The sequence below is a fragment of the Sander vitreus genome, chromosome 21, assembly GCF_031162955.1.
Source record: "Sander vitreus isolate 19-12246 chromosome 21, sanVit1, whole genome shotgun sequence".
Classification (NCBI taxonomy): domain Eukaryota; kingdom Metazoa; phylum Chordata; class Actinopteri; order Perciformes; family Percidae; genus Sander; species Sander vitreus.
The window spans coordinates 18261256-18273013 of NC_135875.1; the positions used below are offsets into that span (position 1 = coordinate 18261256).

Consider the following 11758-nt stretch of genomic DNA (forward strand, 5'->3'; position numbering starts at 1 on the left):
TTTAGCTTCAGAGTGAGACATCTCACTTCTATTCCATCTTTGCTGGGAGTCGCACATGCACAGTAGCTAGGTAAGGACTACTAGCCAGTCAGAAGCAGAGTATGAGGGCGTGCCACGCTAGCAGCTAGGCGAGCATTATAACGTGTGTTACAAAGTGACGCACGTTTGTCTCTGAAGTAAAGGCTGGACTACAACAGAGCTGTTTGGAGCAGTTTGTGAACAGTGTTTTCTGTTGGAGATGGTAAGTCCCTTTGGGGTGGACTTTGGGCTTTTTCACTTTGTAAATCTATTACATGCACAAAAAAAGATATATAACACAATAAAGGAAAGGGGAAAGGCCAAAAAGCATAATATGAGCACTTTAAGCAAATACTATCAGTACCTTTGCTGAATGAAACCCACAAACACAGCTCTGTGTTCCTCCTGAGATATCTGCCCTCTGTGCTGGAGCGCTCAAACAAGATATCAAACAAGGCAAATCCAACTGAAGTACCAAATTCATATGCATTAGGGCAGAAAGTATGTTAAAGTATGTTATAACTTGACATAAAAGAACAGTTTTACCTTCTGATCATGCCCTTTCTTCTGTCTTGGAGCTAGCCTGTTCCCAGCTTCAGATGTTCAAATTCCTGTGGCAGCAAACCTTAGCCTGCACTGTGAAAAGAAAGAACCCAATTTTCTATATTATTGTTTTACCAGGTGCATTATTTTATGATGATAATATTGGATTTGCAGGTTTAAAGCATTACAAGAAAATTAACATGCCAAAGGAAAACAGAAATTACTGTTACTGACCTGTTATGTAAACATGTAATGTGAAGAAAAAACCCTGACATTTCAATATATTTAGAATATCTGCTTTGGGAGCTTCTTGTTCAGCCTCTTATTCTGTTACATGGCTCAGTATCCAGATGACATTCGCCACTGAAAACAGCTAGAAATGACAGATTGGCTTAGACACTGATTAGCAGAGGACAGACTGTGATATTATATCATAAATGTAAGATCATACAAACACTTTAGAACTGTGCGCGCCTGACCTCTTGTGGCTGAAATGGGCCTAACATTACATCACATCCAAATAAAGGTTTGGTGCCATTATTAACATGGGAATCTGTATATTCCAAAATATAAAAAATATATATAAACAAGACTTCACTGCATTACAACAAAGGGTGTTAGTCTGTGGAATAACTGTGATAATGAGCTAAAAAATGTTAAAAAAATACTATTCAGAAACAAAATATTGAATGCCTATGAGCTGGACCAGTGATTTTTTTGTGTTGGTTATTTCTTGTTTGTTGACTGTTCAATGGATTTTTGGTCCATCTGTTCAGATTATTTTGTTCTTGTTTTTGTCCAAAAGGGTTGATTCGTTCAAGCCGACTGAGATGAACATGGACACAGATGGATGCAAATTGAATTTCTTTTATCTATGAATAATGTATACAAAAATAAAAATAAAGAGGGGGTAGCACCAGAAAACTTCTCCCTACCCCTTTTAAACATGAACAATATTATATATAATATATATTTGGAGTTTTGTATTTGTTGCTTATACATTGCTGAGGATCCCGTTTGTTTTTCTTTTTTATTGTCTGATGTATGACTCCCGTTGTTCACACACTAGTTTCACAAACTAACGTTGGTTTTTAAAGAGTCTGGAAATCAATTTTACATTATCCATGATGACATTGGAGGAATCAGAATCAGTTGTTTTTTTTGCCAATTACAGTAAGTACTAACAAGGAATTTGCCTTGGTGGTTGATGCATATATACTGTAAACAACACACACATATTAAACATTGATTTTGTTTGATATGACACACATTAATACCAGAAAAATTATTTAAAAAAATCGAACATTGCCAAAAGACCTTTTCTTTCATTTGAACTCTTTGTTTTATATTCTAAAGGATGAGGCTGCTGATATTATGTATGTTTACCTGTGTGAAGAAATCTCATTAAAATACCAAAACCAACAATGCATAAGTCCGTCACTCAATACTTTGACTTCTTTGTAATGTACTGAAACCCAAATACATCGGTTCCTACTGCAGAATTAATATTTAAAAAGGCGCAGTTGGCTCCTGAACACAGCTGTGCACTGCAGGGAGTAACATTACTCAAGCAACAGTGAATAAGACTATTTTCAGAGTCAGATTATAACACATTTATTGCATTAGTGAGTATTTCCGACAACAGGGCGGCGTTTGTGAGACTGAATCACAGTTTATGTATTTATTTCAGGATGATACTTGCCTTTCAATCAACCTCTGGGACCGGGATCAGACTCAGGTGGATTTGTAATCACTTTGACGATTCACTGACTTTTGATCTAGTGCCATTAACAGGTTGAATTTCCATTTGTCCAATACTTTGGTTTAGAACAAATACATTCAAAACTAATGACATTTCCATCATCCTCAGCTTTACTTTTGTGTCCCTGGCTCCTCCTGTGAGCTCAGAAAGAGCCTCTGTTTCCTGCAGAACAAACCAGTTTGGATTAAAGCCACTGACTTATGGGTATCATGACTCGATTAGGGGTAATTAGATGACCTGAAAATCTTCACAGTCTGCCGAAATCTGTACTTTGATCATTTTGGTCATATCTAATCTAAGGTTTGTGTGTGTGTGCGTGTGTGTGTGTGTGTGTGTGTGTGTGTGTGTGTGGCAGCTTTATTAGAGGATCACAAACAGGAGATATTGTCAGACCAGACCTGGAAGAGATTGTCTGTGATTTAGATAACTCAAGATAACTTTAGATTTCTCCTTTACTTGGAGGCTACAGTTTGGATACTTGATCTGAAAAGAGTTTCTTTAAAAAAATTTTTTTAAAAAAAGACTTAACAATGACTGGGCACTACTAGCGTGTGATCTTATATATTCATACTAGTTATGCTTTGCTTTTACATGGTTAGCTCTGTCAAGATATAACACATTTAATGCCCATACGGTATACTGTATGTTTGGGATGTGAACTGTGGTTGTGGGCCTTTGAAGCCAAGTGAAATTGAAATTGAATTGACTGTGAAATGTGATTTCAGCTTGACAAATACACAAGTTAAAGGTCCCATCCTGTAAAGAGTGAGATTTCCATGTTTGTTTGTTTGTTTTGTTTTTTTATAAAAAAGCAGGTCAAGGTGCTATATAAATACTGTGAAAATATCAAAATGCTCAATCCACAGTGAAATGCACACAGTCCGTATTCAGAAACTGTGCCTTTAAATGAGCCGTCAGGACTTCTGTACGGTTGTGATGTCACAACTATACTATATATAGGTAGAAAGTGCCGCTACAGTGCCGTTACAGTCATTCCCCCGGCTGCAATGAAAATGCAGACACTCAGAGAGCGCAGATGTGGAAGACCCAAAAACGCTGACCAATCAGAGGCTTAAAGAGACAGTTTCAGATAGAGGGTGGGTACTGGCATAGGTGTAATTTACACCTTGTGGTTTTTAAACATTACAGCATGTAAACATGTTCTAGTAGAAACCCAAAATACAACTATTAACCTGAAAATTAGCATAACATGGGACCTTTAAAGCATTGGCTAAACCAGAAGATGAAGGTAGAATCACACAACTTTATTTCCACTGTTTGATATAGAACAATTGGTGTACTACTACTACTGTTTGTATTAAAAAAAACAAAAAACATAAGTGAGTGATGATGCATGGGGTATATAGGTACGAGAGAGTTCAATATTTAGTACATAAAGGGATTTAGAATTTCTCTACTAGAATTATACTCCTGGCAGCTGGAGATGTCTATAAGGCAGTTAAATAACTTAATAAAATGTTTTAAAAACGTCAACAACTAGAACGTTTTACAGCTTTTTTGGTGGCTAGTCAAATATTTCTTAGAGAGGTGGTGTTGCAACACCCCCGGACATCTCTGTGTAATTATTTACTATACAGAAGCAGAGCAACATTATTTAACAATAATAATGAAGCTATAGGACTCCCCTTGGATACAGATTGGCGCATGCACAGATTGCAGCTAAATGGCTGTTTTCTCACTGCTTTGCAGAAGGATGAACGTGTATCTGTGCCTCTCTGAAATGTCAGCTGGAGAAGTGCACCTTGGAGCAAAAAAAAAATTGTGACATCACAAACATTATGACAGCCAATCACGGTCCAGTTTGCAAATACAGATTGAAATACACAATCACCATGTGAGACTTCAAAACCTCCAGGGACTTTTTCAGTGCAGTTGTGAACATTGTGACATTTTTGAACATATTTTATCTGTACAGGTGAGATTATAAAGTTTAAATTTACCAGTATTTACAAAATAAATAAATATTCTAGTCACATACTACCCAAATAAAAGTCAGCCTCATCATAACTTATTATACCCTTTATTTTTCTATTTACGTGCTGAGATTTCTAAATCAGGGCCATTAGCAACACTGTGTTATAGTGGGCAAAATCTTATCAGCTAGATAAGAACATGTGGATGTTATCCAGACAAGACTTTGTCAATGTTGTCTAATCATTACTGGTGCATGTTAGCAAAGCAAACACAGAAAGAAAGAAAAAAATTCCCTTTTAACCTGGAGCAAAGGAAGCAAATATAAAGATCCAGGTTCAGTGACTCTCCGTGTCATTTTTTTTTTTTTTTTTTACAGTCTGCAATGGGTTAGCTCATACTGACAATGTCTCTCTCACTAATCCTTGAGGCGAGGAGGCGATGGTGCTGTCATAGACAGTGGAGAGCGACATCTCTGTACCAGTGTTTGAAGCTGTGTTGTTGCCTGTGGGGGCTTCTCTGACGGACCTGCTGTTCTTTCTAAAAGAGTTCCTGATCCTGCTGGAGAGGCGGTCGGACACGCGCCTCACCGCCTGGCTGAGTCCACGGTTCTTCAGCTTGATCAGGCCCACGTCGTCCTCCAGCTCCTCGGGTGGCACGTCGATGTTCCCCGAGTACCAGAACACCCACCAGATCAGGCTTAGGAAGATGATGATAGCCCCCGCGTAGATTAACAAATCGTGGAGAAAGAGCCCTCCAAACACCCCCACCATCATGACGAAGACACCTATTATGTCGTGGGCCACTGCGAACCAGAAGGAGCATTTGCAGCGACCAACTCCTCCATACCTTATCTCCATGACTGGCTCCACCTGTACAGATGTTGACATGGTGGCAGTGGGGAGCCTCCAAAGCAAGTTCCCAGAGTTAATCCAGATGTGTATCTGCAGGACAGTGAAGTGTAACCCTCATTCACTCACATATACACACACGAAACAACCTGCAGTGGTCAAAGTACAATGTACGCAAGCGGTTATCAGCGAGAACCACGGCAGCTTTATGACTGTAGGATGATTCAAAAGAAACGGTTGCATAATTGTTGACAAAAAAAAAATAAAAAAAATAGTTTCCACTTTTACATTACAGAGTCACTTCTATTCAAGCACCCTCCTGGCAGCACCGCTTGCGCCTCTGCTTCTCTTTCAGTACGGGGATCCACACCAGCCCCATCACCACAAACATCAGCCCGACGGACAGGCAGGCCGAGGCCACAGAGTGGCATGCTTCAGTCACCCCCAATGACTGGAGCAGGAAGAGGAGTCCGCCTGCAGCAGACATCAGGGATCCCATCACCATCACGATGATGGGTTTGTGGAGGTGGGCCCAGCCTGCAGGGCCTGGACACAGGCTTTGACTCCCAGTGTCATCTGGGAATGAAGTTTCTCCAATTGCTTCCATGGTTGCTACACAGAGCAGTTGCCTGTTACCGCTTTGTTTCTTCCTTTCACACACGAATAATGGAAACACCAGCCACTGACCATCCACAGCTCCTCTATGAGCTTGTCAGGTCTGCTTAGCCAGTCCCGGTTGAAATCAATGCAGCCACCTCCTCAGAGACATATGAAGGAGCTATATCCTCTCTATGATCAATACGAGATTGTGTGCATGATGCATCTCTTACTCTCCTGCCCAGTAACCTGTGAACACTGTAATTCCAGATGGCCCACACAGCACAGGAAGGGCTTGGATGAATAGACAGACCCAGCCCACCTGTTAACAACATCGTGACCATCTTGTTGCATTAAACCTCCGAATAAATACTGTCTGTAGAAATGAAGGGAAATTTGTTTATCAATGTCTCAGACCATATTATTATTAAGATGCAAAGCCTCATAGGTGTGCCCACATAGCATTATTGCATGAGTGTAGCAGGCAGCAGCTGTACAAGCCATGATCTCAATAACAATAGGCATGTCATCGGATACAGCTGGCAGCTATACATGCACAGCGCTGATGGCTCAAGGCTAATGAACTTCAGATGTTAAAGCACACAAAAGGTGTATACACAGTTCATGTTAACAAGTGTTTTGAACCATGTAGTATTTATAACCTAATGGTGATGGTCTTAAAATGAAGCGCTGCTGACTTGAAACCAAGGGTTTTTAAAAAAAACTTAAAAGCTAAAGACGTCATCATTCTTTCAATTCATGTCCAACGAGTCATTCTGCAGTTATGAGTGGACTCCTATTTCGAGAAATGCATTCTAGGAGGATCCATTACATACTGGGTGTTACTCTTACTTTGCTTGAATCAATGATGATTAAATACATCTGTATTATCTCCACCATGCTGACAACCAACTACTCTAATGGGAGGTCAAAAAGAATAAATGATAAGATGTAAGTCAACAATAATACCCAAATGTAAATGTGTATGTCTTATTCAATAAGTACCAAAATAGTTCAGAAATCCCCACTTGTACCCAGCATGAATAATCACTGGCCAAGCCATCAGAACCATTTTATAGGTTTTTTTTCCACAGTCACATTTGGACATGGCAGGAAAACCACACGTCTAATTAATAGTATTAATGCCTGCGCTTCATTTAAGCTTTACTAGTTTGAGGGCCATGTTGCTGTGTATGATGGCTCACTGACATGGCTTATCAATACACTTAAATAAAACAAAAAAAAAAGCTATTGTTACTATTAGTTCCACCTGGGGTTTTCCTGCGATGATAAAAGTGCCTCCTGTGACAAAGGCCTGTTACAAAGAATTCAGGGAACACAAGATAGCCATGGATAGTTTCAGATAAGTTTATAATCTGCTTCATCCAAGGAAAAAAAAGACAAAACAGAATGAATATATTGACCCTTCTATAAAACAATCTGATCCTGTGTGCTGTGTAAAATGTCCATGTTGAGAGGGTAATGTGCAAAGATGCTCTACTGAGAATCATTTCACTTTAGGCACTTTTCTTTTTACTTTAGAGTCAGTCTTGCCAGCCTTCTTGGTCATTTTGTTTGGCGATTTTCTTCCTTTCTTGGCAGCAGCAGGTTTGGGTGCCTTCTCCAGCTGCTTCTTTTTGGATGGTTTCTAAAAAGAAAGAAAGAAAGAAAGAAAGAAAGAAAGAAAGAAAGAAAATGAGGGTCAGCCTGAGTCAGCTGAAATATTTAAATTACTGGTAAGTATTTAAATCTAGGAGCTGGGAGTAGCACTGACCTCCAGTTTAGGCTTTTTGTTAGGTGTCGCTATGGGAACCAGCAGCGGGATTTCCTCCTCCACATTTTTCTCCTCTCCGGCAGCATCCGTTTGCTTTACGTCCTCTGTCTTGTTCTTCTTTGCCTGCTTTTTGGCTGCAGCTCCCTGAAGATCCCAAACACACGGGGAGGTTATTTTACACGTCGTTTCTATAAATCTAGCTCGGACACAAGACGGACATTTGAGCGCAAACCTGTTCTCACCTCTTTCTTGGAAGTCTGAGCAGGTTTCCCTGCCTCCAGCACGCTGAGGTGGTTCAGGTCTGAGGTGTAGATGGGCAGGGACACTGACGTTTGGCTCTTTATGTGGATGAGCTTCATCACGGGTCCTTTCTGTAAACACCAATGCAAATATAACACATACAGTAATCGGGGTGGGGGGGGCATAACAGAGCTTGGGGTGGCCAAAAGTTAAAATCGATGTACAAGCACTACAGCAACAAAGTTGATGAAAACACAAGACCCTTCTCTGGGCAGCTAGACTCACCGTGCAGAGTTTGGCCGCCACTGTTTGGACAGCAGCCTCGATGTTGTCCGTCACCTCATCTGCAGTCATTCCGGCGTGGGCAACACGGGCCATGCTACGATACAGACCCATCATAGAAGTGAATGCAGGGTTACTATGTCAAACTCTAATGTGACACTGTAAACCGCACCAACACAAGTAGTAACAATGCAGGTTTTTTTTTGTATTTCCTGTCTACATTACATGTTGCGTATCAACGGTGTAGAGACGGGCTCCATCTGGATTAACATTGAATCTCTTTGGCACCGGCAATTCCCCATATCAACACACTTCACAGAACCGACAGGGTTTTTAATAGAGGAGACACACCAGCCCGGTAATCGGCCGTCGGACCGTCTGGCGAGGTCGGTGACTCGAGGCTGTTCGGTGTGTCCCGTGCCGTCGGCCTTCATTTGGGCCGACCCGACACGTTCAGTCTGGAGACAGGGCAGTCGGGACTCGCCCGGAAATGGGGAGCGGATGAGCCGCTCAAAATCTGACGAAAATCTTTTAAACTGACCTTTGTCGATCTGAAATGAAGACCGATTTCAGCAACTGCACGGCCTATTTCTCGCTTAAAATGTTTTCAGAAACACGTTTCGGTGAACTACTTTAGTACAATATGAGATCGTATTCTGAACAAGCCGCCATGACAGTCTGGCTGTGAATTTCCAGAGAAAAAAGAACCACGTGGCGCGTTGGTCCAATCAGCTGCCGGTTTTCATTTTCTGGGAAATAATCTGACTGTTAATGGAAACAATACAGAGCAGCGCCGCCTGCTGCTATGGAGACGTATTACGTTACGCGCAGAGCGTACGCTCAAGTCGGCATCGCCTCAGTGTGTTCTGAGGCACTTTTTGGACCTCGTGGACCCGACTGATCAGTCCGACTTCCTTTTCTGCCGACGGTCGGCCCGTCTGGTTGGTGTGTCAGGGCCTAAAGAGGTGCTCTTAATTTGACGAGACATAAAACATTCCGTGAAACTTAAAAACTGTTGCGTTTGTCGTCTTGCTGAAGCAATACTAAAACACGACAGGTTTCCCTGGAGCTAAAATAAAAGGTTAGTTGCACAGAGAGCTGAATTAGGTAGTTTATAAGGAACACCAAGAGCAGCAGAGCAAATCTCACCAGCAGCAGCCCTTGTTGGTAACCTTCAAGCTGGTGCCCTGGATGACTCTCTGGATGTCTCTGGCCAGATGTTTGCTCTGCAGGTTCACAGACAGCGGCTCTCTGGTAAAGACAGAAATGAACACATCTTGACCTTGGCCTTGACCAACTGCCACTTTGCTTGTTTGCAACCCATGATGTCTCGCTCTCTCATGGGTGGGGCAAATTCTCTGGGCGGGCAAAGCAGAGAAAGGGGAGGTAACCTTTCCCCTTATGACCTCATAAGGGGAGATTCCAGATCTGCCCATCTGAGCTTTCATTTTCTCAAAGGCAGAGCAGGATACCCAGGGCTCGGTTTACACCTATCGCCATTTCTAGCCACTGGGGGACCATAGGCAGGCTGGGGGAACTCATCATAATGTTAAAAAAAACTGACATTTTCATGACATGGGACCTTTAAGGACAACTTTCTTTTTACATATATTGTTCTACGCGTTTAATTACATTTCAGCACATTAGGCACTCAATTAGTAGGGTAACTGCAAAAGCTGCATTCTGTTTTCATAATCAATTTCTTACATTTTTTTCTCAGACAGTGCCTCACAGAGGAGAGCAGTCCCTCTGACATGAATATGACAATAGGATCAAAAATGACTCCTAAAAATGAGATCAACCGTCTAATGTTGGCTGTGTATTGAAGACATTAGGAATTGAAGGTACAACTCTGACAACACAAAGAAACAGGGCTTACTTTTTCCTCAGGTAGAAATGTTTTCCGAGGTGGGATGGCAGCAGGCGGCGGATGCGGTCATCGGAGAGGAACAAGTCACAGTTCCCGAGCAGACGGCGCTTGGCTTCATACGGTTTGTACTCCGTCCTCAGGGCCTTGTATGGGATGATCTGCTCCGGATACAGGGACATTGCCATCAATATGAGGTTTAAAGGTTTTCCAAAAACCTGGTAAAACACTAGTGGCTTTGTAAGATTTAGGACTAACCAGCCACTGGCTAATCAACCAACTTTGCTATATATATGGCTGGGCGATATATTGATATATCGATATCGTGAGACCAGCTATCGTCTTAGATTTTGGATATCGTAATATGGCAAGTATTGTCTTTTCCTGGTTTTAAAGGCTACATTACAGTAAAGTGATGTCATTTTCTTAACTTACCGGACTGTTCTAGGCCTTTACCCATTTAGTCATTATATCCACATTACTATTGATTTTTTATCTAAAATTATTTTAATTTTTGTATCTAATATGTTGTAAAAGCACCAATTGTCAACCCTACAATATCGACATCGAGGTATTTGGTCAAGAATATCTTGACATCTGATTTTCTCCATATTGCCCAGCACTATGTATATACTATATTTGTTATACGCATTATCAAGTCAGTAGCTGCATTATGACTGCCTGGTAGATACCTCAGTGATGTTTTTCACTCCCTTCTCCTCCAGCAGCTTCCTATAGAACCTCTGGGTCTGCTCGGAGGTCATGTTGGGCTCATCTTTGGTGAAGAGGCAAATATCGTCTGTGTCAGATCGCTGGCCATGGGGCAAGGGACTGAGGGCGGAATGAGACGTCACGTCAATATCAACTAAGTCGGGTAGACGAGAGTCAGTATCTGCTACAGAAGAACTACAGGTCATGCATGAAGGCTGCTTTATGTTCCCGTCTGGTGGACTCACATGCAGATGGTCTGTGCCGCTTTGGGGATCTTCCAGAGGGTGAAGAGCATGCTGATCTGTTGAGTCTCGTCCAGGAACAGGGAGTCACTGGTCGACTTGGTTTTCAGGAAAGCCTGCAAAGCCTGGACGGCCTTTTTGACCTAGCAGACATTACATTAACTCCGTTGTCACAAAAGACTTTGTAAACCCACCGACAAACTTTCTTCCAGAGTTCTAGGGATTCCGACTTGTTGCTGTGCCACTGTGAATTAGCTTCGTTGCTAAACCCATAGATATGAATATACAATATAAAAACAGTAGTGTAGTATCTATGCTAAACCAGCAAGCAAACACGCTAACGTTAGCTGAGACTAGCTAGCTTATAGCTGCTGTCGATTCACAACAATGTAATTTATCAGTCAACGTTTAATTATTGAAATTATATTTATAAAGAGTTTAAATGTATTGTAGCAATAAAAGCTTTTTTTTTTTTACCTGTGCCCGGTCCAACACAATTCCTGCTCCATCGGCCATGCTGCTGTCTGCTTCACGTGTGGGAACTGTAGACACGCATGCGCAATTGGTATACTCTACGTCACATAATACAAAAAAACTTTATTTGTACGAAAACTCTGAACACCCAGGGAAGTAAATAAGGTTGCCTCATAGATATATGTACGAGGATGTCTCCTGATTGTTTTAATTCAATTTAAAATGATGGATATAGATACTGCAGTCTTTATATGTAAATATCTGTACTGAATGTTTCATAAAATACTTTAGTAAATTGCAAATGTATGGCAACTTACAATTGATTAAAAGAAATAGCAGCTGTTTAGTCTGAGGAGTTGACAAAGTACATCCAATTATGTTAATATTAAAATGTATAAATCAACAAAAGGATCGGAAACTTCTATAGTAGTATGCTGAATGTCAAGATTTGGTATTAATATTGAT

At 41.2% G+C, this 11758-nt stretch overlaps 2 protein-coding genes across 2 annotated transcripts; both read right to left on the reverse strand.

The window, feature by feature from the left end:
- Positions 1 to 3578: 3578 nt before the first annotated feature.
- Positions 3579 to 6956, reverse strand: LOC144535871 (transmembrane protein 238-like). The gene has a single exon (XM_078278619.1). The coding sequence runs from the start codon at positions 5143 to 5145 to the stop codon at positions 4651 to 4653; it is 495 nt and encodes a 164-aa protein (XP_078134745.1). The 5' UTR covers positions 5146 to 6956; the 3' UTR covers positions 3579 to 4650.
- Positions 6957 to 7057: 101 nt separating this feature from the next.
- rsl1d1 (ribosomal L1 domain containing 1) lies at positions 7058 to 11404 on the reverse strand. The gene is made up of 9 exons (XM_078278618.1): positions 11297 to 11404; positions 10823 to 10962; positions 10559 to 10697; positions 9879 to 10027; positions 9149 to 9250; positions 8003 to 8096; positions 7720 to 7848; positions 7478 to 7621; positions 7058 to 7351 (listed from the first exon to the last, which is right to left on the reverse strand). The coding sequence occupies exons 1-9, from the start codon at positions 11333 to 11335 to the stop codon at positions 7211 to 7213; spliced, it is 1077 nt and encodes a 358-aa protein (XP_078134744.1). The 5' UTR covers positions 11336 to 11404; the 3' UTR covers positions 7058 to 7210.
- Positions 11405 to 11758: the final 354 nt, after the last annotated feature.